The sequence below is a fragment of the Alosa sapidissima genome, chromosome 6 (assembly GCF_018492685.1).
Source record: "Alosa sapidissima isolate fAloSap1 chromosome 6, fAloSap1.pri, whole genome shotgun sequence".
In the NCBI taxonomy this organism is placed as follows: Eukaryota; Metazoa; Chordata; class Actinopteri; order Clupeiformes; family Clupeidae; genus Alosa; species Alosa sapidissima.
In genome coordinates, this window is record NC_055962.1 from 37,702,950 (window position 1) to 37,727,027 (window position 24,078).

The 24,078-nt window shown below is 44.5% G+C and overlaps 1 protein-coding gene across 1 annotated transcript in view; it reads right to left on the reverse strand.

Annotated features, from left to right (window-relative positions):
• The window catches only part of si:dkey-206f10.1 (adenylate cyclase type 8), a 59,487-nt gene that overhangs the window by 12,123 nt on the left and 23,286 nt on the right, over positions 1-24,078 (reverse strand). The window contains exons 9-17 of the mRNA XM_042095146.1: positions 12,388-12,613; positions 10,889-11,068; positions 10,353-10,453; positions 8,718-8,916; positions 8,046-8,153; positions 3,419-3,573; positions 2,922-3,003; positions 2,308-2,466; positions 1,732-1,878 (exon numbers count right to left, since the gene is read on the reverse strand). Of these exons, the coding sequence (XP_041951080.1) occupies positions 1,732-1,878; positions 2,308-2,466; positions 2,922-3,003; positions 3,419-3,573; positions 8,046-8,153; positions 8,718-8,916; positions 10,353-10,453; positions 10,889-11,068; positions 12,388-12,613 (1,357 nt within the window). The remainder of the gene's footprint in view (positions 1-1,731; positions 1,879-2,307; positions 2,467-2,921; positions 3,004-3,418; positions 3,574-8,045; positions 8,154-8,717; positions 8,917-10,352; positions 10,454-10,888; positions 11,069-12,387; positions 12,614-24,078) is intronic.

Sequence of the window (24,078 nt, forward strand, 5' to 3'; positions counted from 1 at the left end):
AGTGAGGTCAGCAGTGATATGATATGATAAGAGTGTGTGTTAGTGAGGTCAGCAGTGATATGATAAGAGTGTGTGTTAGTGAGGTCAGCAGTGATATGATATGATAAGAGTGTGTGTTAGTGAGGTCAGCAGTGATATGATATGATAAGAGTGTGTGTTAGTGAGGTCAGCAGTGATATGATATGATAAGATAAGAGTGTGTGTTAGTGAGGTCAGCAGTGATATGATAAGAGTGTGTGTTAGTGAGGTCAGCAGTGATATGATATGATATGATAAGAGTGTGTGTTAGTGAGGTCAGCAGTGATATGATAAGAGTGTGTGTTAGTGAGGTCAGCAGTGATATGATAAGAGTGTGTGTTAGTGAGGTCAGCAGTGATATGATATGATAAGAGTGTGTGTTAGTGAGGTCAGCAGTGATATGATATGATAAGAGTGTGTGTTAGTGAGGTCAGCAGTGATATGATAAGAGTGTGTGTTAGTGAGGTCAGCAGTGATATGATATGATATGATAAGAGTGTGTGTTAGTGAGGTCAGCAGTGATATGATATGATAAGAGTGTGTGTTAGTGAGGTCAGCAGTGATATGATAAGAGTGTGTGTTAGTGAGGTCAGCAGTGATATGATATGATAAGAGTGTGTGTTAGTGAGGTCAGCAGTGATATGATATGATATGATAAGAGTGTGTGTTAGTGAGGTCAGCAGTGATATGATAAGAGTGTGTGTTAGTGAGGTCAGCAGTGATATGATAAGAGTGTGTGTTAGTGAGGTCAGCAGTGATATGATAAGAGTGTGTGTTAGTGAGGTCAGCAGTGATATGATATGATATGATAAGAGTGTGTGTTAGTGAGGTCAGCAGTGATATGATAAGAGTGTGTGTTAGTGAGGTCAGCAGTGATATGATAAGAGTGTGTGTTAGTGAGGTCAGCAGTGATATGATATGATAAGAGTGTGTGTTAGTGAGGTCAGCAGTGATATGATATGATAAGAGTGTGTGTTAGTGAGGTCAGCAGTGATATGATAAGAGTGTGTGTGTGTTAGTGAGGTCAGCAGTGATATGATAAGATAAGTGTGTGTGTTAGTGAGGTCAGCAGTGATATGATAAGAGTGTGTGTTAGTGAGGTCAGCAGTGATATGATAAGTGTGTGTGTTAGTGAGGTCAGCAGTGATATGATATGATATGATAAGAGTGTGTGTTAGTGAGGTCAGCAGTGATATGATATGATAAGAGTGTGTGTTAGTGAGGTCAGCAGTGATATGATAAGAGTGTGTGTTAGTGAGGTCAGCAGTGATATGATATGATAAGAGTGTGTGTTAGTGAGGTCAGCAGTGATATGATAAGATAAGAGTGTGTGTTAGTGAGGTCAGCAGTGATATGATAAGAGTGTGTGTTAGTGAGGTCAGCAGTGATATGATAAGAGTGTGTGTTAGTGAGGTCAGCAGTGATATGATAAGAGTGTGTGTTAGTGAGGTCAGCAGTGATATGATATGATAAGAGTGTGTGTTAGTGAGGTCAGCAGTGATATGATAAGAGTGTGTGTTAGTGAGGTCAGCAGTGATATGATAATTTTGGCATTAAAGGGAGAAAGAGAAAAAGTGAGGGACACAGCCGGTAACTATAGCGATCACCAGCACACAACAGCATCAGCACGACCTAGTGCTCTGCTAAGGTTGACCTCTATAGGGCTCTGCTAAGGTTGACCTCTATAGGGCTCTGCTAAGGTTGACCTCTGACCTCGTCGAAGCCGGCGATGATCTCGTTGAGAAGCCGCAGACACTCCACCCCCTCATGCCGCGCCTCTTTCTGCTCGTAGTAGTCGTTAAAGCCTGCGATGGAGGCGAACATCACGCCTACCTCATCATACGACTGGGAATACAACTCCTGAAACACACACACACACACACACACACACACCTCATCATACGACTGGGAATACAACTCCTGAAACAGAGGGGTAATGGGGCATGTGTAGAGGGGTAATGTGTAGAGGGCATTTGTAGAGGGGTAATGGGGCTTGTGTAGAGGGGTAATGGGGCATGTGTAGAGGGGTAATGTGTAGAGGGCATTTGTAGAGGGGTAATGGGGCATGTGTAGAGGGGTAATGGGGCATGTGTAGAGGGCATTTGTAGAGGGGTAATGGGGCATGTGTAGAGGGGTAATGGGGCATGTGTAGAGGGGTGTGTGTGTGTGAGTGTGTAGAGGGGTAATGGGGCATGTGTAGAGGGGTGTGTGTGTGAGTGTGTAGAGGGGTAATGGGGCATGTGTAGAGGGGTGTGTGTGTGTGAGTGTGTAGAGGTACTAGGGCGGTACCTCATCGTTCCTGTTGCGTTCCAGAAAGTGGCGCGCGACGTGGGTGGGCAGGATGTTGTGCAGCAGACACTCGTTGTGCTCCCTCAACTCCCGCATGTCTTCCACTTCCTGCTGCGCCTGCAGACGCCACAGGAAGTCCAGACGCGCCGTCGCCTCCCACTGCACAAGCAAGCACAGGAAACAACAGCATCAGCATCATCATCATCATCATCATTTTCATGTCATAATTAACATCAACACCACCACCATATCACTACCATCATCACCGTTGCAATCATCATCATCATCACCATTATCAACATCAAGGAAGGGCCTGATTTGCTGTTCAGGGAAGAGCCCGATTGGCTGTTCAGGGAAGCCCTCGAGTGTGAGTGAGTGGACATTGTGAGTCGTACCTGTCGGCCGTGTGAGTGAGTGGACACTGTGAGTCGTACCTGTCGGCCGTGTGAGTGTGAGTGAGTGGACATTGTGAGTCGTACCTGTCGGCCGTGTGAGTGTAAATGAGTGGACATTGTGAGTCGTACCTGTCGGCCGTGTGAGTGTAAATGAGTGGACATTGTGAGTCGTACTTGTCGGCCGTGTGAGTGTGAGTGAGTGGACATTGTGAGTCGTACCTGTCGGCCGTTGTAGAACACCGCCACCACAAACATGGCCAGCAAGAGGATGGACACACCCTTCCTCCTCATGTAGCGAGACCTGTGTGTGTGACAGAGGGGGGGGGGGGGTGTTACCAGTGTGTGTGACAGAGAGGGGGGGGGGGGGTGTTACGAGTGTGTGTGACAGAGGGGGGGAGGGGGTATTACGAGTGTGGAAGGCCACCTCTATAAAGTTGGAGTGAACCTGTGTGTGTGTGTCACCTGTCCTCTCCGTGGCTGAGGTGGAGTGTGTGGAGGGCCACCTCTATAAAGTGTGTGTGTGTGTGTGTGTGTGTGTGTGTTACCTCTCCTCTCTGTGGCTGAGGTAGAGTGTGTGGAGGGCCACCTCTATAAAGTGTGTGTGTGTGTGTGTGTGTGTTACCTCTCCTCTCCGTGGCTGAAGTAGAGTGTGTGGAAGGCCACCTCTATAAAGTAGGAGTGGACCAGCAGTGTGTGTGTGTGTGTGTGTGTGTTACCTGTCCTCTCCGTGGTAGAGCGTGTGGAGGGCCACCTCTATGAAGTAGGAATGAACCAGCAGCACCAGCAGTAGGACCAGCAGCTTCAGTAGAGAACTGAGACGCAGGAACACCGCACACGTTACCATGGACACCACCCCGCTCAACACAAAGAACTAGGGAGAGAGGGAGAGAGAGAGAGAAAGAAAGAGAGAGAGAGAAATGGACAGAGCTTACCAACAAAGCTTACCCCACCCTTATGTTTTCTTGAATTTCCTCTTGGGGATCAATAAAGTATCCATCTATGTATCTATCTATTTATCTACTGTATGTAACCTGCGTTGTGTTAACCAAGTGGCTCAGCCCAGCACTTGACCGGACTCGAACCCGCTACCAGCAGCACCTCAGTATGCTAACTACCAGCAGCACCTCAGATCAGGAGTCCAGTATGCTAACGCTAACTACCAGCAGCACATCGGATCAGGAGTCCAGTATGCTAACGCTAACTACCAGCAGCACCTCGGATCAGGAGGCCAGTATGCTAACTACCAGCAGCACCTCGGATCAGGAGTCCAGTATGCAAACTACCAGCAGCACATCGGATCAGGAGTCCAGTATGCTAACTACCAGCGGCACCATGAATCAGGAGGCCAGTATGCTAACTACCAGCAGCACATCAGGAGGCCAGTATGCTAACTACCAGCGGCACCACGGATCAGGAGGCCAGTATGCTAACTACCAGCGGCACCTCAGTTTAGGAGTCCAGTATGCTAACTACCAACAGCACATCGGATCAGGAGGCCAGTATGCTAACTACTAGCAGCACCTCGGATCAGGAGGCCAGTATGCTAACTACCAGCAGCACCACGGATCAGGAGGCCAGTATGCTAACCACCAGCAGCACCACGGATCAGGAGGCCAGTATGCTAACTACCAGCGGCACCTCAGTTTAGGAGTCCAGTATGCTAACTACCAGCAGCACATCGGATCAGGAGGCCAGTATGCTAACTACCAGCAGCACCTCAGTATGCTAACTACCAGCAGCACATCGGATCAGGAGGCCAGTATGCTAACTACCAGCAGCACCTCGGATCAGGAGTCCAGTATGCTAACCATCGAGCTAAAAGCCCAAGCCCAAGCCCGGAGCTCTCTCACTAGGACGTCTCTTAAGGCGTCAGGAGCGAATTTACTAGGGCTGGGACAATGCGTCGACGTAATCGATGACGTCGACGCAAAAAATATGTCGACGCAAAATATGAGCGTCGATTCGTCAAGCATAACGTGTGCTGCTAAATATTTTTAATTTTACACCTTCAGTGTTTTCCATACGTTGACTAATCTGTGGCTGGGCACCACGAAATCAAAACCGGCCACCACACATAGATGTTCTATGTTGTAGGCCTGCTATTTAAATTAAAGATAAGATAAAATAATTTCATTGAGCTGCACTTTTTACTCACACAGCCTTTCCTCGCCCCGCCCGCTCTCTCTCGTAACGAGCCCGCTGCTCCTCCTCTGCATGTGCATTTAACAAAATATTCACGATTGTTGTTGCCACATAGAAGCACTGCATAGAACACAGTGGGCTACATTGCTATTAAATCCGCTTAGCATCGTGACCATGCTGTGCAAATTTGTTCAAAACCGCTGCATTAAAGTTAAAGTAAACTCTGCTAAGGTCTTATCACAACATAGTACATTGAGGAGACTAAACGAAGTAAAGTTACAGTATGCAATCAAGCAGTAGCCCTATCTCAAAGCTAACGTTAGAATACTGTTTGGATGTCAAGTTTAGCATGCTTACTTGCAGCTGCTTGTATTAGGGGTTTGCACGGCGTGTCATCAGATCTGGACGTCGCCATATTGGAGATACTCGCCTCATTAGAAAGCATTAGGCACTGAAGTAAATCCCAAACATCGTCAAGGAAAATGGTTCATTATTGCCGTGTTTTAGGTTGTACCAATAGGTCCGACTGAGAAAAAACATCTGGTGTAGGTATCGACTTCCAAAAGTTATTAAAAAACCAGGGAGAAAGGAGAATAATGTCAGAAGTTATCAGAGGAAGGGGGGCGCTTGTGGTTGAACTTGGTACTTCGTCTCCCTCACCCAACTCATATGGATCTGCGCTGCCAATAAACCGTAATTTCTCGAAATATCACGCATTTTCTTGTGGTCCAAGTCCTGTCCTATATGCCTTTGCATCTTAGACGCATTTTGATGAGCTTTTCTGTTGTTTAGACACGTAAGATATCCAAAGTGCATAATACTCCATTGTACTTCATTCACTGAGTATCGCCAATATGGCCGCACGTGCTGGGTTACCATGGTTACCGGCCAGAACGTGACGTCCGTGCAAACCCCTAATTATCATGCAGGGCTCATTTTTATTGACTCTGTTTGCAAAATCCCGATGGAAATGGAAAAGTGTTTTCCAAGACTCAAAAGTGCTTGTCCAAAGGAGAAGTACGAACTGTTATTTGAACTACGTTATGAATTGCATCCACACATGATTACCACACGAACGTCTTAAAATGACAGGCACTCAATTAGACATACACTAGCCTACTGAACTTTATTGAATGCTACCTCTGACTAAGAATACATTACTTTGCACTTGTAGTTACTTGCACTTCAGTCTTTTATTTTGGAATCTTAAGCGCAATAAACATATATTGCAATGTTAAAGGATTCATGTTTTTTCATTCAGCGATGTAAATAAACATGTATAAGTTGCTATTAGTGAATTAATGGGGAGATAATTGATAATCGAATCGAAATCTCGAAAAATCTTGAAAAAATGAATCGTTAGATTAATCGATGCATCGAAAAAAATAATCGCTAGATTAATCGTTTAAAAAATAATCGTTTATCCCAGCCCTAGAATTTACACAACATACATACTGCACAGCTGTATGCCAGCTGGCTACCGTTACATTTAACCCACCCTTTCTCCACCCACCCTTTCTCCATCCTTACCCCACCCTTTCTTTATCCTTACTCCACCCTTAAACGTCTTACATACTCGATGTTCAATGAGACGTCACAGGAGCGGCGTAACCATTTATACTCGCGCGTAGTGGTCGCACCATTAGTTGCAATATTCTCCTGAACAGAGATGTCGCTGTTGTGAAAAGGCTATCGCTACCTACTTTACACAGTAGAAGCCGTCAGTAGCATTGGCGTCAATGGCAGTAAAAGCCATAGAGACAGTAAAAGATAAAAGCTAGCCTCTGTGATGATGATACTTCAGACTTCGGTTGCTGCTATTCACAACTACCATCATTACCATCTAGTTTACAAGGTGTGTGCAGATAGATAGATAGATAGATAGATAGACAGATATATAGATACTTTATTCATCCCGAGGGATATTTTAATAATTTAAACATTTTAGCTAGCAGTTGGCTGAGTTTGTGTAATTTCCTAAAGTGGAAAGAGATTTTGTTCAGGTCTTAGCACAGGGGTGGGCAAACTTTTTGGCTCAAGGGCCACACTGGGTCACACTGGGTCACACGACACACACATAAAAAAAAAAAAAAAAATGTATAGCCTATAATTTAGTATGACAAAATATTTCTTTTAAAATATTAATTGCTTAAAAATACTGCTAATGTTATGCTGTTTAACAAATGTATAAATTGTGCAATGTTGCTTTAAGACAGTCGCTTTAATTCACGTTTATTTCTCAATGATCTTCTGCCTGCTACGGTATGGCCCTCTCGCACTTTTTAAATGGTCAGTAGTGGGAACAACTGCTGCCTTCATGATTTCCTTTTAAAAGTTTCTTATAAGAAGGAGATATCAATTATCAACAATGACAAGCCAGCTGGAACCTGCGGCTCTCTCTCCCTCTCGTGAGTGCAGACGCGTTCCCAATTAAATGGATCGCATGTTCACGTTAGATCTGCTGCAAAGGAAATAACTAAGAGTTAGTTTAACATGATGTTATCTCTATTTAACATGATGTTTTGACATTGACATTGTAAACGTTCTCTAAGGAGAGTGAAAAGCAGTTTGCAGTAAAGCTAACCAACGTCGTCTATATCGCAGGAAAAAAGTAGCGAGTAGCCTGATAACCAAATGAAATGCTCAGCGGGCCGGATGAAAGTGCTTGGCGGGCTGGATCCGGCCCGCGGGCCGCAGTTTGCCCACCCCTGTCTTAGCAGATATCCTTTGGTTGGAAATAAATCTTTTATATTCTTTCCTCTTAATTCCAGGTGTTGCGACTCTCGCTGGTAACTTTGTTAACTTATCCAGCAAACCATTAAAAATTCACGACTGTAACAAAACAGTCCTCCGAACTGCAACTCTCACTTGCCCTCGAACTAGTCCATCTTCCGGTTTCCGCTTTGTCGTGCTCAGCTGAAAAAAATAGAGTGGTGCGCTACCGTGCGCTTCCCGGCCAAAATCCTGGCGCGTCAGAGAGATCTACGTTATTTTGATGTCACATTGTCGCGCCACCGGTCGGGAACATCGAGTATGTAAGACGCCTTAGAGGGGCTGTGTGTCTGCAGTGTGTGCGTGTGTCCACATGAATATGTTTCTTACCTGAATGTGTATGTGAATGTGTATACATGTATTCATGCGCTTGTGTACACATATGAGTGTGTGTTTGTGTGTGTGTGTGTGTATGTATGTATGTCTTACCTCTGGGTGTGTGCAAAGACTTAGCAGATTCTGGTCAAGTGAGTGGTCAGGTGACTGCTGCTCACTGCTCCTATTGGTCATAGGCCCTCCCAGGAAGTGACACCATACCTAGTGGGGACCAACAGCTTTTTAGTCTTTAGAGCAGGGGTTCTCAAACTTTTGTGGGCCGGGGACCCCTCATGGACTGGAAAATTCTCCAAGGACCCCTCATAATTGCAACACATAAAACTTAAGTTAATCATGTAGCTGTATAGCCTTTTTTTCTGTTAGATGCTTATGTTATATGTATTTTTAAAACAGAGTGCTAATACCACAATAGTCATGTTAGCAAACTTTGACAGTATGTAGTTTTTTTTTAAAGGATTGTTGTTTCTTTGTCAAATGTAGGCCTGTTGTGTCGAACAGTGTTTGCTTCACATAACTTTTTTATTTTGTTGGTTAATTAATAGTAAAGTGTTTTGACGTATTGATGTAACGTATCAGCAGATCAATTGGGCAAATACTGATACTGTAGCATTTTTCGCCATACAGTATAAGACAATTTTATATTTTGTAGCAAACTTTGTCAGGGACCCCAATGCTTTAGAGATCACAGCACAATTCACTGAAATAACACAACTGTGTGTGTGTGTGGGGTACGTGTGTGTGTGTGGTATGTGTGTGTGTTCTCACCATGTCCATTGTGACCATGCAGGAGTTGAGCGCGATGGCGGTGATTATGACGGTGTTGCGGACGCTGTTGTTCTCATGGACCCAGCAGCAGAGCGTCTGTAGCGCAGTGGCGTGTTTGAACTCCTCAGCCAGAGTCACCACCAGCAGCAGCACATGCGCCAGCAGGAACACACCAAACTGCACCACCAGGGGCAACAACCTGATGGAGAGAGGGAAAAAGAGAAGTGTGAGTGTGTGTGTGTGTGTATGTCTGTGAGTGTGTGTGAGTGTGTCTGTGAGTGTGTCTGTGTGTGTGTGTGTGTGTGTGAGTGCGTGTTGAGTGTGTGTGTTGGATGTGTGTGCGTGCGTGCTGGGTATGTGAGTGCATGCATTTGTGCGTGTGAGTGTGTGAATGTGTGTGTCACATACCTGGGATGAGGGCCTGCACAGTGTGTGTGTGTATATATGTAAGGGATAATGGACGACACGGTGGTCTGTTCACAGAAGTTAATGCACGGTCGAGGTTGTAAAATGGCCCCGACGCGAAGCAGAGGCCGCTTAAACCTCGTAAGTGCATTAACTTCTGTGAACAGACCACCGTGGAGTCCATTATCCCGCTTATTCCACTGTTGCCACTTGCGTTGTGTTCATTTCCTGTTACAATTTAAACGTTTTAATAGCTAAAACTGTCTTGTTTGTAGAACTAATTTCTTCCGACACATATCAACTAATTTCTCAACTCACAGGACAAACTGCCGTTACTAGTTCTAAATGGATGGTTGCTACGGCCAAAGGCCAGTCGTTAGTTCTATCTCTCCCGTTGTCAAGCGGGCGTATCCCAAGATTCTGATGAACTTTAGCTTTGAAACATCGCTATTTTACTTAGCCTGCTGTCATCCATCTAGCTAAAAGCCACCTCCGTCATATGCTACAATGTTGCAATGTTCTGAACGTCTGCATTTTACAGCCTGGATGCAACGTGACAGTTCATTTAAACTTCACAACGAGTTCGGCGAATTAATATACAAGTGTGATACGGCCAAAAAAATGGATCTACTTCATAGGTGTGCAGATAACATACGGTTAATGGTCGTTCTAAATTACGTAGGACAATGGGAAATTCAACCAAGCAGTGGAATAAATATATATATGTGTGTGTGTGTGTGTATATATGTGTGTGTGTGTGTGTGTGTGTGTGCAGTGTTGGGAAGAATACTTTTAAAATGTAATCAGTTACAGAATACAGAATACATGCCCTAAAATGTAATTTGTAACGTATTCCGTTACATTACTCCATCTAAGTACCATATTCTAAATACTTGGATTACATAAGCGCTGTTTTTTACATTTTATCAAGTGGGAAATCAAGCTGCTATTTCAGTTTGTAAGACCCACAGGCGATGTCAGCAAAAAACCCACAACTTAACTTTATAGTTGTTTCAGTTCAAAAAGCCCAGAAATTCATATGAGAAGGATTCTAAAAGTAACCCCTTAAAATGGCCAAAGTAACTGTATTCTGAATACCACTCATTGAAAATGTAACTGTAACTAAATACAGTTACTCATATTTTGTATTCTGAATACGTAATCCCGAATACATGTATTCAGTTACTTCCCAACACTGTGTGTGTGTGAGTGTGTGTGTGTGTGACATACCTGGGTGCTGGAATGAGGGCCTGCACAGCCATGAGGAGGACAAGCATGATGAAGGAGCAGACCATGTAGGTGCTGAACATCTCATCTCTCATCAGCGAGAACTGGGGGAGGGAGAGAGAGGGGGGGGAGGCAAAGAAGGACATTTTTAAACAGAGTAGGTACACAGAACTGTGTGTGCGTGTGTGTGTGTGTGTGTGTGTGTGTGTGTGTGTGTGTATACAGAGTAGGTATACAGAACTGTGTGTGTGAGTGTGTGTGTGTGTGTGTGTGTGTGTGTGAGTGTGTGTGTGTGTGTGTGAGAGTGTGTGTGTGTGTGTGTGTGTGTGTGAGAGTATACAGTACCTTGTCCTCCAGGTGCATGTCCTTGAACACCATGGTATGTGTGTGTGTGCGTTTGTGTGTGCGCGTGCGTGCGTGCGTGTGTACCTTGTCCCCCAGGTGCGTGTCCTTGAACACCATGGTGAGGGGTGTGATGTGCTTCTGAGTGTGTGAGTGAGTGTGTGTGTGTGTGTGTGTGAGCGTGTGCGTGTGTGTACCTTGTCCTCCAGGTGCGTGTCCTTGAACACCATGGTGAAGGGCGTGATGTGCTTCTGTCTCATGAGCTCGCTGCTGCGGACCTCGATGGCGTGCTCGATGCGCTTGTTGATCTCCCGCGAGACAGAGCGCTGCCCGCTGGGCATGTGTGCCAGGGAGCCGTTGGTGAAGGACGCCAGGATCTGGGGAGAGGGTGCAGAAAAGGTCAAAGGTTAGAGGTCAGAGGTTAAACATGAGATCATGGTTAGTGATAAATGGTAAACGAACTGCATTCATAAAGCGCTTTTTAGACAGGCCAGTGGAACCTGCCTGGTCACCCGGGCGGGTCGGGTCGGGTTCGGACAAATATTTAGAAATTGTAGTCGGGTTCGGTTCGGGTTCAAACACATCGGGGCGATATGCATTGGAAGCTTTACATTTAAAATTCCTTATTATGTTGGGTAACCAACAGGTCTGCTTTACATGATGCAAACGTTTGTTTTTTGAGAATAAAGTAAAATGTAAAAAAGACCTAATAGCTTTCTTCCTGTGTGCAAGACAGGCATGCCGCCTGAAATGCACACGCGTTGTCACGATACATAAACAAATGGTTATGCACATTTCGCACATATGCACATAAGCACAGTCTTGGGTGACGTTAAAAAAAGTTTTTAGCCTATCAGGAGATTTTAAGATTATTTGCGTTGCATACTGTAAAGACATAGGCTACCGGTAGGTCGTCTCGTTCAACTGGATGAGGATTTCCTCGAGTTGCCCCAATTAACGTTGATGCTGCATATGGATCAGTGACAGAGGCACTGTAGTTTCAACGATTGTTGCAGTTCATTTTTAAGACTTTTCGTCAATGGTAAGACAAGAATTCTATTTCATTAGGCTATGCTTGCTTGGGCCTCTTGTGTTAATGTGCGCTGTGTGTGACCTGCGTGCGTGCACGCTCATCTGATTCTGTAGACAATTTGTTGTGTGTTCCGTTTAATGGGCTAAAAAGACAGGCTATCCACAAACGTGAACGTTTAATCACTAGCATGGGAATAACTGAGGCGTCATCTGCGTCGGGCTCGGGTCAGGTTCGGACATAAAAATTGAAAATGCTTGTCGGGTTCGGACGCAACTCTGTCGGACGCGGGCCGGGTTCGGACAGAAATTTGCGGCCCGATCCGCACTCTACTGCGAGTTGCTTTTGCTTACAGTTTAATAAACATAATAAACAAACTTAATAAACATACTTTATGTTATTTATCTGTGTACCACTCTACCTGGCTGTTACACTTACAAATTTAATAAACATACTTTTGTTATTTATCTGTGTACCACTCTACCTGGCTGTTACAGTTACAAACTTAATAAATATGCGTCTATGTGTATTTAATATTATTTATCTGCTCTATCAGGCTGTGCAAATTGCCCCTTGGGGGTAAATGAAGTGTTTTGAAATTGATATTTGAAATTGAAATACAGTTTCAAGCTTTACGAAATACAGTATATGATCCCCATGACTTACGCAGTTCACATCGACGATGTTCCCAAACGGAACCTGGGTTCCCCAGTCACGGAGCGTGCTGCGGGTCTTGGGCAGTCCCCGCTCGGGCGCCTCGTCCTTGTGGCAGATGAGGAACGTGTCGATGTTGTGCTTCTTCAGGAACTCGTTCCTCTCATGGCCCCGCCCATCCTCCGTCTGGTAGCTGCCCTCCAGACAGTCCAGCGTGGCCCTCGAGATGTGGATGCGCCTGGACAGACCAGAGAGAGAGAGAAAGACAGGTTACAGACCAGAGAGAGAGACGGGTTCAGAGAGAGAGACAGGTTACAGACCAGAGAGAGAGACAGGTTCAGAGAGAGAGACAGGTTACAGACCAGAGAGAGAGAGACAGGGACAGGTTACAGACCAGAGAGAGAGACAGGTTCAGAGAGAGAGACAGGTAACAGACCAGAGAGAGAGACAGGTTCAGAGAGAGAGACAGAGGTTACAGACCAGAGAGAGAGACGGGTTCAGAGAGAGAGACAGAGGTTACAGACCAGAGAGAGAGAGAGAGAGAGACAGAGGTTACAGACCAGAGAGAGAGACAGGTTACAGACCAGAGAGAGAGAGAGAGGTTACAGACCAGAGAGAGGTTACAAATCGTAAATTACTTTAGATACAGTTTTTTTTTTTTTTTAAATAAGTTTCCTTTAGATTTAAGAATACATGTTTAAGTTTCCTTTAAACCTGGATTTAGTTACTATTTTTTTTAAACATAAGTTTTCTTTCTTTTAGTTTAGTATTATATGTTTCCTTTCTTTGACCCCTTAAAACAAATATTGTATCTGTTTGTATTGTCATGTTACTGCTTTGGCAACACTATTTTCTGAGTCATGCCAATAAAGCACATTTGAATTTGAATTTGAGAGAGAGAGAGAGAGAGACAGGTTACAGACCAGAGAGAGAGAGAGATTACAGACCAGAGAGAGACAGGTTCAGAGAGAGAGAGAGAGAGAGAGAAAATAATATAAAGTAAAATAATGAGGGTAAGCTAAAATATATCCTGGGCGAAATTCCAGAAATCGCACTGGCAGCTGGAAGATATGTACGAGCCCGTCACGAAAGACGAAATGCAACCGTAAGCCAGTGATTACACCCCACTGTTGTTTATCTCTTTTTTTTCCCAACCAATTTAACTATTCTATTAACCTACTTTTTCTTCCCTCTATTATTTACATTATCATCTTATTATTGTTTTTTTTTTATTAGTATAATTATTATTATTGTCTCCTGTTTTGATTATTCCATGTGTTTTTTTTAATGCTTTGGCAATATTGTAACTTGAACAGTGCCAATAAAGCACATTGAATTGAAATTGAACTGAGAGACAGGTTACAGACCAGAGAGAGAGAGAGAGAGAGAGAGAGAGAGAGAGAGAGAGAGAGAGAGAGAGAGAGAAATAGATAGATAGATAGATACTTTATTGATCCCCAAGGGGAAATTCAAGGGTCTCAGTAGCATACAGACATCACACACAACATGCACTTACAGAGAGAGAGAGCTGTCCATCTTGGAGTCCACACACACACACACACACACGAGTACCTGCTGCTCTAGAGAGTTACAGCTTCTACACACAGTAGCGTTCCGTCAACGCATGCCAGTGGGTGTTCCCGATGGTAGCTATGCAAATGACTTGAAATATAAACGTAATTCGATTGGTTGATGCTGTCCGTCGATTGGCTTGATTGGCCGGTGCCGTTGGTCGGTGCAGCAACAGCTGAACTTCTCAACGCGAGCGACGGGAGAAACGCGACGCAACGGACCCAATGACGTGAGCCGATATAAAGTGAATGGGATGCGTCTCCAGCACTGCAACGCACGCAACTGTGTGTAGGAGCCGTCAAAGAGAGAGAGCTGTCCATCTTGGTGTCCACGTCCACACACACACACACACACACACACACGAGTAACTGATCTAGAGAGAAAGAGCTGTCCATCTTGGAGTCCATACACACACACACACACACACACACGAGTAACTGATCTAGAGAGAAAGAGCTGTCCATCTTGGAGTCCATACACACACACACACACACACACACGAGTAACTGATCTAGAGAGAAAGAGCTGTCCATCTTGGAGTCCATACACACACACACACACACACGAGTAACTGATCTAGAGAGAAAGAGCTGTCCATCTTGGAGTCCATACACACACACACACACACGAGTAACTGATCTAGAGAGAAAGAGCTGTCCATCTTGGAGTCCATACACACACACACACACACGAGTAACTGATCTAGAGAGAAAGAGCTGTCCATCTTGGAGTCCATACACACACACACACACACACGAGTAACTGATCTAGAGAGAAAGAGCTGTCCATCTTGGAGTCCATACACACACACACACACACACACGAGTAACTGATCTCACACACACACACACGAGTAACTGATCTAGAGAGAAAGAGCTGTCCATCTTGGAGTCCATACACACACACACAAGTAACTTCTAGAGAGGGAGAGCTGTCCATCAACTGTGATTCGCTAACTCGGCACACCCCCTGCAGTGCCAGTAAGGACGGAGCTAATGTGGGCTATCTTAATTAACAAAGTTAACACTCACTTCCTGGACAGTAGACATATTTACAGGATTCCTATCTTAATTAACAGCATTCAGTACAATATATCTATATGTCTATATGTAATATATCTATATGATTTATGTCTGGACCAGACCAGCTGTTTTAGTTATTTTTGTTTTACAGACGATTCCCATATCCTCAGAAGGGTCATCTTCATATCGTGTTCATATGATTGTGTTCATATGATTGAAGCAAGCTGACCAAGGTGAGTCAGGAATTTAAATGTTCAAGGTGACATGTAGGATTTCAGCCAGAGCCCAAACATTCTGAGAAGCACCCACTGTTTCTAGGAAAGTAAACACTTGAGCTAACACTAGCTAAACCACAAGGGAGATCCCAGGAAGACTAACCACATGTTGCACAGTAAAGAGCTTCAGTCTGGGATTTTCACACTATATTGGGATCTCCTGGTCACCTGAGAAGTGTTGCAGAACTCAAAGCCAGCGGAGCTGAGGTTCTCTGCACTCATACCAGCCAGATCCCCCAGCCAGCACACAGCCAGCACCCAGCCAGAGCCCAGCCTGCACACAGCCAGCACCCAGCCAGAGCCCAGCCTGCACACAGCCTGCACACAGCCAGCACCCAGCCAGAGCCCAGCCTGCACACAGCCAGCACCCAGCCAGAGCACAGCCAGAGCCCAGCCAGCACACAGCCTGCACACAGCCAGAGCCCAGCCTGCACCGAGCCTGCACCCAGCCTGCACACAGCCAGCACCCAGCCAGAGCCCAGCCTGCACACAGCCAGCACACAGCCAGAGCCCAGCCAGTACACAGCCAGCACACAGCCAGAGCACAGCCAGAGCCCAGCCAGCACACAGCCTGCACACAGCCAGAGCCCAGCCTGCACACAGCCAGAGCACTAACCTCAGCATTAAGGGCATTCAACAAGCTGAATTTCATGCAAGTAATCGGTCACGGTCACATTTCTGGTGCTGAAAATGCTTAAATCACTTATGCAGTATTGTTTACGCCCCTGGTAAGCACACCATTACGGCTCCTGGTAGGCACACCATTACGGCTCCTCGTGGCAGGTGTATTAAATAGGATTGCACTGATTACCTCCGATTTCCAGAAACACAGATCACACACAGGAGCTTTTAAGAGCCTTGGCGGTCCCAGGAGCTGAAGGGTGCTTTCCATGACCCGTGGCCATCAGGCGGGAGACTCGTCTCAATCTCCTGCTCTTCCAGCTGAGCCCTCTCACACCTGCTGTGTAGGTCAGAGGTTACCAGGGAAACAACCACAACAAAACAGAAGCGTAGCAACTCTTCAGCTCTCCTGCTTAAGCCACAGGATGGCTTTAGAATAAAGATATGTCGATCATGTGACCACGGGACACACTGGTCTTTTAGAATTAGACTGTTCCCTTCCTTCCCATCACAACTGCTCTCACTCATGCTCTCTCCCCTGTTAGCAATCTAGTAATATGACTGGATGATGCTTAAAGATATTGGTCAAGCAGAGTGAAGTCAATTTTGCATGTGCAGTACAGTAAAAAAATATCAAAATAAAAGCTTAGCTGCAAAATCAGACTATTTCCTACATGTTTTTCAGAGCATGCTAAAACATCACGAGAAAATCAAACCAAAAAACATACAAAAACTTGCGGACTTTACAAAAAGCATTTAAGTATAAGTATAGTATATATACTTTTTTGATCCCGTGAGGTAAATTTGGTCTCTGCATTTATCCCAATCCATGAATTAGTGAAACACACACAGCACACAGTGAACACACAGTGAGGTGAAGCACACACTAATCCCGGCGCAGTGAGCTGCCTGCTACAATGGCGGCGCTCGGGGAGCAGTGAGGGGTTAGGTGCCTTGCTCAAGGGCACTTCAGCCGCGGCCCACTGGTCAGGGCTGGAACTGGCAACCCTCCGGTTACAAGTCCAGAGTGCTAACCAGTGGGCCACGGCTGGAACTGGCAACCCTCCGGTTACAAGTCCAGAGTGCTAACCAGTGGGCCACAGCTGCCCCCAGAGCCATTTCAGAGAATGTTATAAAACAATTGAAGAGTGTGGCATGGCACCTCCTCTAAGGGCAGTTTTACATCTCACTAAAGCCTTGACTCCTCATTGGTACATACTGTATGACCTCATTGAAGACTTGACTCCTCATTGGTACATACTGTATGACCTCATTGAAGCCTTGACTCCTCATTGGTACATACTGTATGACCTCATTGAAGCCTTGACCTCATTGGTACATACTGTCCTAGCGTTCATGGGCTTCGGAAAAACCTTTCTCCGAGTGAAAACATCATCATTCCACGTCATTCACGTCACGTAATGTGTGAGTCAGAGGTCGGAAACTGGGGCTAGATTTTGCTAACAGAGTTACCCAGTTAAGGGTTTGTCATCACTTTTGTCGTCACGTTGTAGTTCGTTTGTAGTCCATGTGGCCTTTCATGTCCAACAGTTTTAATGTGAACTTGGGAATTTGTCATTTTTGTCACTTGAAAGCTGCATATATTTCTTTCACGAGCGTCTTACACTATATTTTAAGCAAATACAGTTGTTTGTTTAGGATTAGTGAGTGTATGTTTTAACCTTTGTTGTAGCATCCGTGTTTGTCACATATTCCGACGGCAAAGCACATGAACACTTGCTGTCAAAAAACAAAGTAGCCATGGGGGCGATCCTTGTCATTCCGTGCCCTGAATGCACCATTAATGTTCACCTCCCAGCCTACTACTCAAACACAGCCTGCATCCACACCATCCTATTGGGGTATTGTATAACACAGCCTGCATCCACACCATCCTATTGGGGTATTGTATAACACAGCCTGCATCCACACCATCCTATAGGGGTATTGTATATCAATAACTGAATCTTGATCATGAATCTTAACACAAACATTTATACACAAAATGAGCCACAAGTAGTGAAAGTTTTGCAAATAAATGCCAACAATTGCTAATTACTGCACTGGATTTGTTATTACTAGAATTATTAATTTACTTTGGAACTGTGAGAAACTTTGCGATAGACTTTGGATACTCTATGCGCTACATGTAGGCATATGCTGTATAAGTACAGGATAAAATTGACAATAAACTTGAACTTCAAACGTCAACCGTCAAAGAGGCACTTCTGAATTCGAAGTTGTGGTAGTGGTCACAGGCGTAGGTGGGTTCTCTATGCTGGGAGAAAGACTAACAGTCAGTGGATTCAGGGTGGCAGTCTCAGGTGTATTTTGGAAAGCGGTATCTGGGTAGTTGGGTACAGCTACTGATGGCTGATTGATAGGGACAGATTGCGGAACGTCAGGTTTAAGATAGGGAGCCTTTCTAAAAGGTTTCCAGTTTTGCCAATATGGCTCATCCGGGTTAGAATACGAGGGACCAGTATTCTCTGGCTGTGTCATCTCGACAAAACCATCTAGTGGTTTAGAGGTTGGAACAGATGGTTGGTTGGTAGGGGCAGGTTGTGGAATTGTAGGCTTAAGATAAGGCACATCTGCAAAAGGCTGCCAGTTTGGGAAATGTGAAATGTCTGGGTCCGAAAATGAGGGACTTGTACTCCGTGGCTTTGACATCTCCATGTTACGATCATAATCAGAACCTGAGGGCTGGTTTGTAGGAACAGACTGTGGAACCTCAGGCTTAAGATATGGAGATCCGCCAAAAGGTTGCCAGTTCGGCTGACGCAACATTCTTCAGTCTGAGGAGACAGTTGAGCTCTCGGATTCTGGCATCTCTATGTAACTGTTGGGTCTTGTAGAGGTTGGAATTACAGTTGATTGGGTTGTAGGCCTCAGATTCTGATGTAGATTGTTGTGTGGTTGAGAGAGGTAGTTGCTCTGCCAAACACCCACCTCAGATGTGGGAGTTTGTGCAATAGCGGCAGCTTGCAGGAATGGATTTTGGATGCTTGGTGATGGTTTAATAATTGGTGGCTTCAGGGTTGTAAGAGCGGGATTCCAGAAAGGTTTCGGATATTGTCGTGTACCTGTATGTAATGGGAAGACAGCTGCCGGGGCCTGAAATCTCGGTGGTGTAGGATGGAGATATTGGTAAGAATTCTGTTGGGACTGTGTCTCCATTTGAACAACTGAAGGATTGTAATGGCAGATTAATATTTGTTGGCCAGGGAGTGCCGGTTAAGATGATGTCTAAAGGTGGATCCGATAGTTGGAGCATTATGTTGATATGGATTAGGGATGGAAGGAGCAGGTCTACGAGACTCAGGTAGAGGGCTGGTCTGGGTAGGGAGGTGTGGTGGCTGCATCCTCTCAGAGCTGGGTTTAGCAGGCATAGGAGGGGAAACGGTCAGGGCATGTGGTTCCTTCACAGGGACCTCCAATTCTTTAGGTGTTTGAGACACCTGCTGAGTGATAGGTTTCGCCTCCAGAGTCTGAAGAACCTGAGCAATATGGGGAGACTGCGAGTGGTTTGAAGCAGTTTTATCTGAGGATGACAGAGGTTTTTCTTACGCTGAGGCAGTTTTGTCTGAAGATGACAGAAGTTTTTCTGAAGCTGAGGCAGTTTTGTCTGAAAATGACAGATGTTTTTCTGAGTCTGACACCTGAGTCTGGTTTTTCTGACGCTGAGGCAGTTTTGTCTGAAGATGACAGAAGTTTTTCTGACGCTGATGCAGTTTTGTCTGAAGATGACAGAGGTTTTTCTGACGCTGAGGCCGTTTTGTCTGAAGATGACCGATGTTTTTCTGAGTCTGAGGATGTCCTAAAATGAACACCGTAGTCATAGCGCGATATTAGGACCGCCTCGTTGCGGGTGATCCTGAGATACATGCGGCAGAAGGCCGGCAGCTCGGAGAGAGACAAGGGCAATGCATTATTCGCTATGAAAACATGACAAGACAAGACAAAATAATCAATACCATTCTGTTATTAAGAAGGCTGTCAGTAGGCTATTTGCCTATACAAAATGTTTTTTCTTTCTTTTTTGTTTTTACAAATGACATTTCTCACATAAGCTAGCCTCATTGGTAGGCCTATATTTGTTTACAACTCAATAATAACAGCGCAAGTGTGTTCATGTAGCCTAATAGACCTACTCACCTGCAAACACTTCCGCATCCTGCAGTTTGATAAACACTCTCATAATCTGATCTCCACACTGCACTGTGGGCTCTTCAGGCGCCGGTTGAGATTTCGACTTTGAAGAACTGGTGTCAGCTTGCTCGCGGCTAGAATAATGTCTGCTATCCCGGGTGCCACGTCTGTATTTCGGATTGTGGAAATGTACCCCCGTATCAGCGGTATTTTCACTCATTGTGGCCACTGGGGATGTAGGCATATCGTGCGCGCTAAGAAACATCTTGGACTCCTTCACGTCATCGTGCCCCAGACATAACGCTATGAAACCGAGGGAAACCACGACAGCGCGCAGTGCAAATGCACTCGCGGCGCAAGACATTACCAGGGCTTCTGAGAAACAGAAACGGCCTGGTCTGTCCAGAGGGATCGGCGGATGAGGCTCGTGATGGTTTCAGGTGTTTTAAATGCCTAATTGCAAGCAGCTGCAAGCCAGACTAATCGCACCCAGGGTTGCTTTCACCACACTGCAACTTGAGGAAAAAGCAATGGTCAAAAGATTGTAACTGAGGAACGGATAATAATAATAAAAAATCAAAAATGCACACAAATTAAGCGTGAAGAATATTATTATATCAAGTAAGAAGTTTAGGCTATTACAGAAGAAGTCAAGCTATTAAGATTACAAGCTATTATATTGGCCTTTCATTAGGCTAAACATTTTTGTGATTTGTAAAAGTAAGTAAAAGCTGAAGTTTGATTCAGATTTGATTATTTAAGCACACCTGTGAGCAGATTCAGCTTTATTTAAAATTATAAGTCATAAATATGTACACTATTGGAAAACAACTGTTCAAAGGTGTTCACTCAACTGATGTTTCAGTTGTTGCAGATTATCTGCATCCTGCAGTTTGATAAACACTCTCATAATCTGATCTCCACACTGCACCGTGGGCTCTTCAGGCTGGTTGAGATTTGACAGCATAAGCCAGTATCTGGAGCCTACAGAGGTTGCACAGGTAGTCCAACTCCTCCAGAATGGCACACCAATATGTTCCATTGGCAGAAAGATTGCTGTGTCTCCCAGCGTAGTCTCAAGAGCATGGAAGAGATTCCAGGAGACAGGCAGTTGCTCTAGGAGAGCAGGGCAGGGTGGTAGAAGGTCCTTAACCCAGTAGCAGGACCAGTATCTGCTCCTTTATGCAAGGAGGAACAGTAGGAGCCCTGCTAGAGCCCTACAGAATGACATCCAGCAGGTCACTGGTGTAAATGTCTCTGGCCACACTGTCCGAAACAGACTTCATGAAGGTGGCCTGAGGGCCCGATGGCCTCTAGAGGGACCAGTGCTCACTGCCCAGCACCGTGGAGCTCATTTGACATTTGCCATAGAATACAAAATTGGCAGGTCTGCCACTAGCGCCCTGTGCTTTTCACAGATGAGAGCAGGTTCACCCTGAGCACATGTGACAGACATGAAAGGGTCTGGAGATGTCGTGGAGAACATGATGCTGCCTGCAACAGCATGACCGGATTGGTGGTGGCTCAGTGATGGTCTGGGGAGGCCACATGTGGCAAGATTGTGCAGGCAATTCCTGGAGGATAAATGAATTCATACCATTGACTGTCCCCCACACTCCCCTGACTTAAATGCAATAGAACACCTCTCGGACATTATGTTTTGGTCCATCCAACACCCTCCTTTCATTTCGTAACACATTAACCAGTCCATATCAGCATAGATATCCAGCATGATGTATCTGATGTGTTTTCAAGGTGTTCCTTTAATTTTTTTGAGCAGTGTATGTGCCCCAATAGATTTGGATTCAGGTAGTCACATGTAAATGCAACATCCTATTATCCAGCCGGTTCTCCCTATACGCACACTACGCAAGTTGCGTAGGGCCCCGCAAGTTAATGAAGGCCCTCTCCCCCTTGTGAGTCAAGCTAGTGACAGACAAGTTAGTACAGTAGGCCCTATACAGTTATAGTGATTAAGAATTACATTACTTACATTAAGAAGATGAACATGAAACCGAATTACCATTCAGGGCATGAAAAACGGAAGAAACGCCACGAGAATGAACAGCGGGAACAGCAGTCGGGTAAACTTGCGTTCGTTCCATGGTTTGATGTCAACATGCGTCTCTCCAGCGCGTGTTGCTGGTCTAGCCTAGGCCTACCTAACAGGGAAGTGAATCCCCTGATCTGTCTGCGGCTTGCTTGCCAGCCTTTCCCAGTCACAGTACTTCGCAAAGTTGTGAAATATAATCGCATATTCCGTTTGTTTGAATGCGGGCGACTGGCTACATAAAAAAAAAAAAAAATTACCGCATCTTTAAATGCGTTACGTGCAGCTCGGGATGAAACTAGCAGTTTTTCAGCAGAAACAGTAGCAGAAGCAGTAAGAATGCGAGGACCCGTCAAAACTAATAGTTGATTTCACTCTTCCCATACATTTTTAAAATAACTAATTGTTTTACAATGTTTTAGTCAAGCTTTATAGCATACTGAACGTATGCAAAATGGAAAGTAGACCTAGCCTATGTTAACTTTGATTCGCTGTGCATGGACAATAGATGCACATCGTAAATTAGACCTACAGTATATGAAGTATTAAAATGATTGTTTAAAATAGTCTACGTTTTAAAAAAAATATTGAAATAATAAGAGAATCAGGACAGCCAGTTCATAGCCTATGTCTTTGGCAAGTAACCTACTACAGACACACAGGTGAAGAACAGTCAGCCAGTAGGCTACTAGCACAACCAGACCCTTACAAAAAAACTGCATTACTTCAAGTGTCAAACTGCAGATTTCTGAGTATGAAAACAGCAGTTTTGGAGAAAATATTTGCAGTTCTTATGCAGGGAATGCAGTATTTTAGACACAAAAAACTGCATTGTACTGCATAGTAATGTACTTTACTACAGAAATGCAGTATTTTGGACATGAAAATACTATACTGCACTGTAGCCTACTGTGGTATAACTGAACTGTACTTGAAAAAACTTCAGTTATTTTTTGCAAGGGGATATGTACAGCAAGCATCAAAAGCAAACAGCCCAGACACTGAGACTGGGCATTTATTGCTGTGTGAAGGTGATTCACACACAATTATGTTTCTTTCTCATAGTCCTTTATAGGGAAAAACACTATATTTGGTAACTTCCATAGACATCCAAAATGGGGTGGGATGATTGTATTAGGAGCACTGAAGTGTCAGACAATTCTGTAAAAAAATGGTTACAATTTCGCGAGTTCAGGTAGGAGGGCCCCTTAGCAGGATTTTGCTGAGGGCCCCATGGAGGTCTGAACCGGCACTGCTATTATCATCCTATACAATCAGTAATCAATAAGGTTGCGTAGTTGAACACCATTTAAAACCCATTGGTACATTTAATTGGGAAGTCAATAATTATGGCATGATCAATATGTTCTATAATGTCAAAAGGAACAGAAAACATAATAAAATGTTTAGAATTAGTCCATCATTTATCTTTCAGTTCACACGATTCATGCTGTGATTACCCAATCTGATCAAGTAATTCCAATTGAATTGTTTAAGTTAAGTTTACATGAAATATTAAAGTAATTTCAACATCATTGTGTTACACAGGTGGCATGTACTGAGAGTAGGTATTTAGATGTACTTAGTATAGTGGGGCAGTTAAGCACACAAATTGATCAGTCGCTATAGCCTTATGATTCAAATTGATCAGTCGCTATAGCCTTATGATTCTCCTGTTCAGTTCTGCAGAAATAGCTTCAGACAGTCCAACTAAAATGTCAAATGAAACTTATTTATAATTATTTAATTATTCAATAAACAGCCCAAACAATGTTGTTGTGATTCATACAGTATATGTATATTGAAGTTCCAGTATGTGAGAAACATGATGTGCCTACATATCTTTAACCTCAACTATGCAGCTAATAAGGAAATAGAATTGTTATTTAGACCAGCTACAAGGAAGAGAATTCAAACACCCCCAACAATTTAGTATCTGTTGATGTCATTGTGGTTCCTTTTTATGACTGATTGCCTTTGTCGGTACCCTTTGCTCTGTGAACTTGCACAG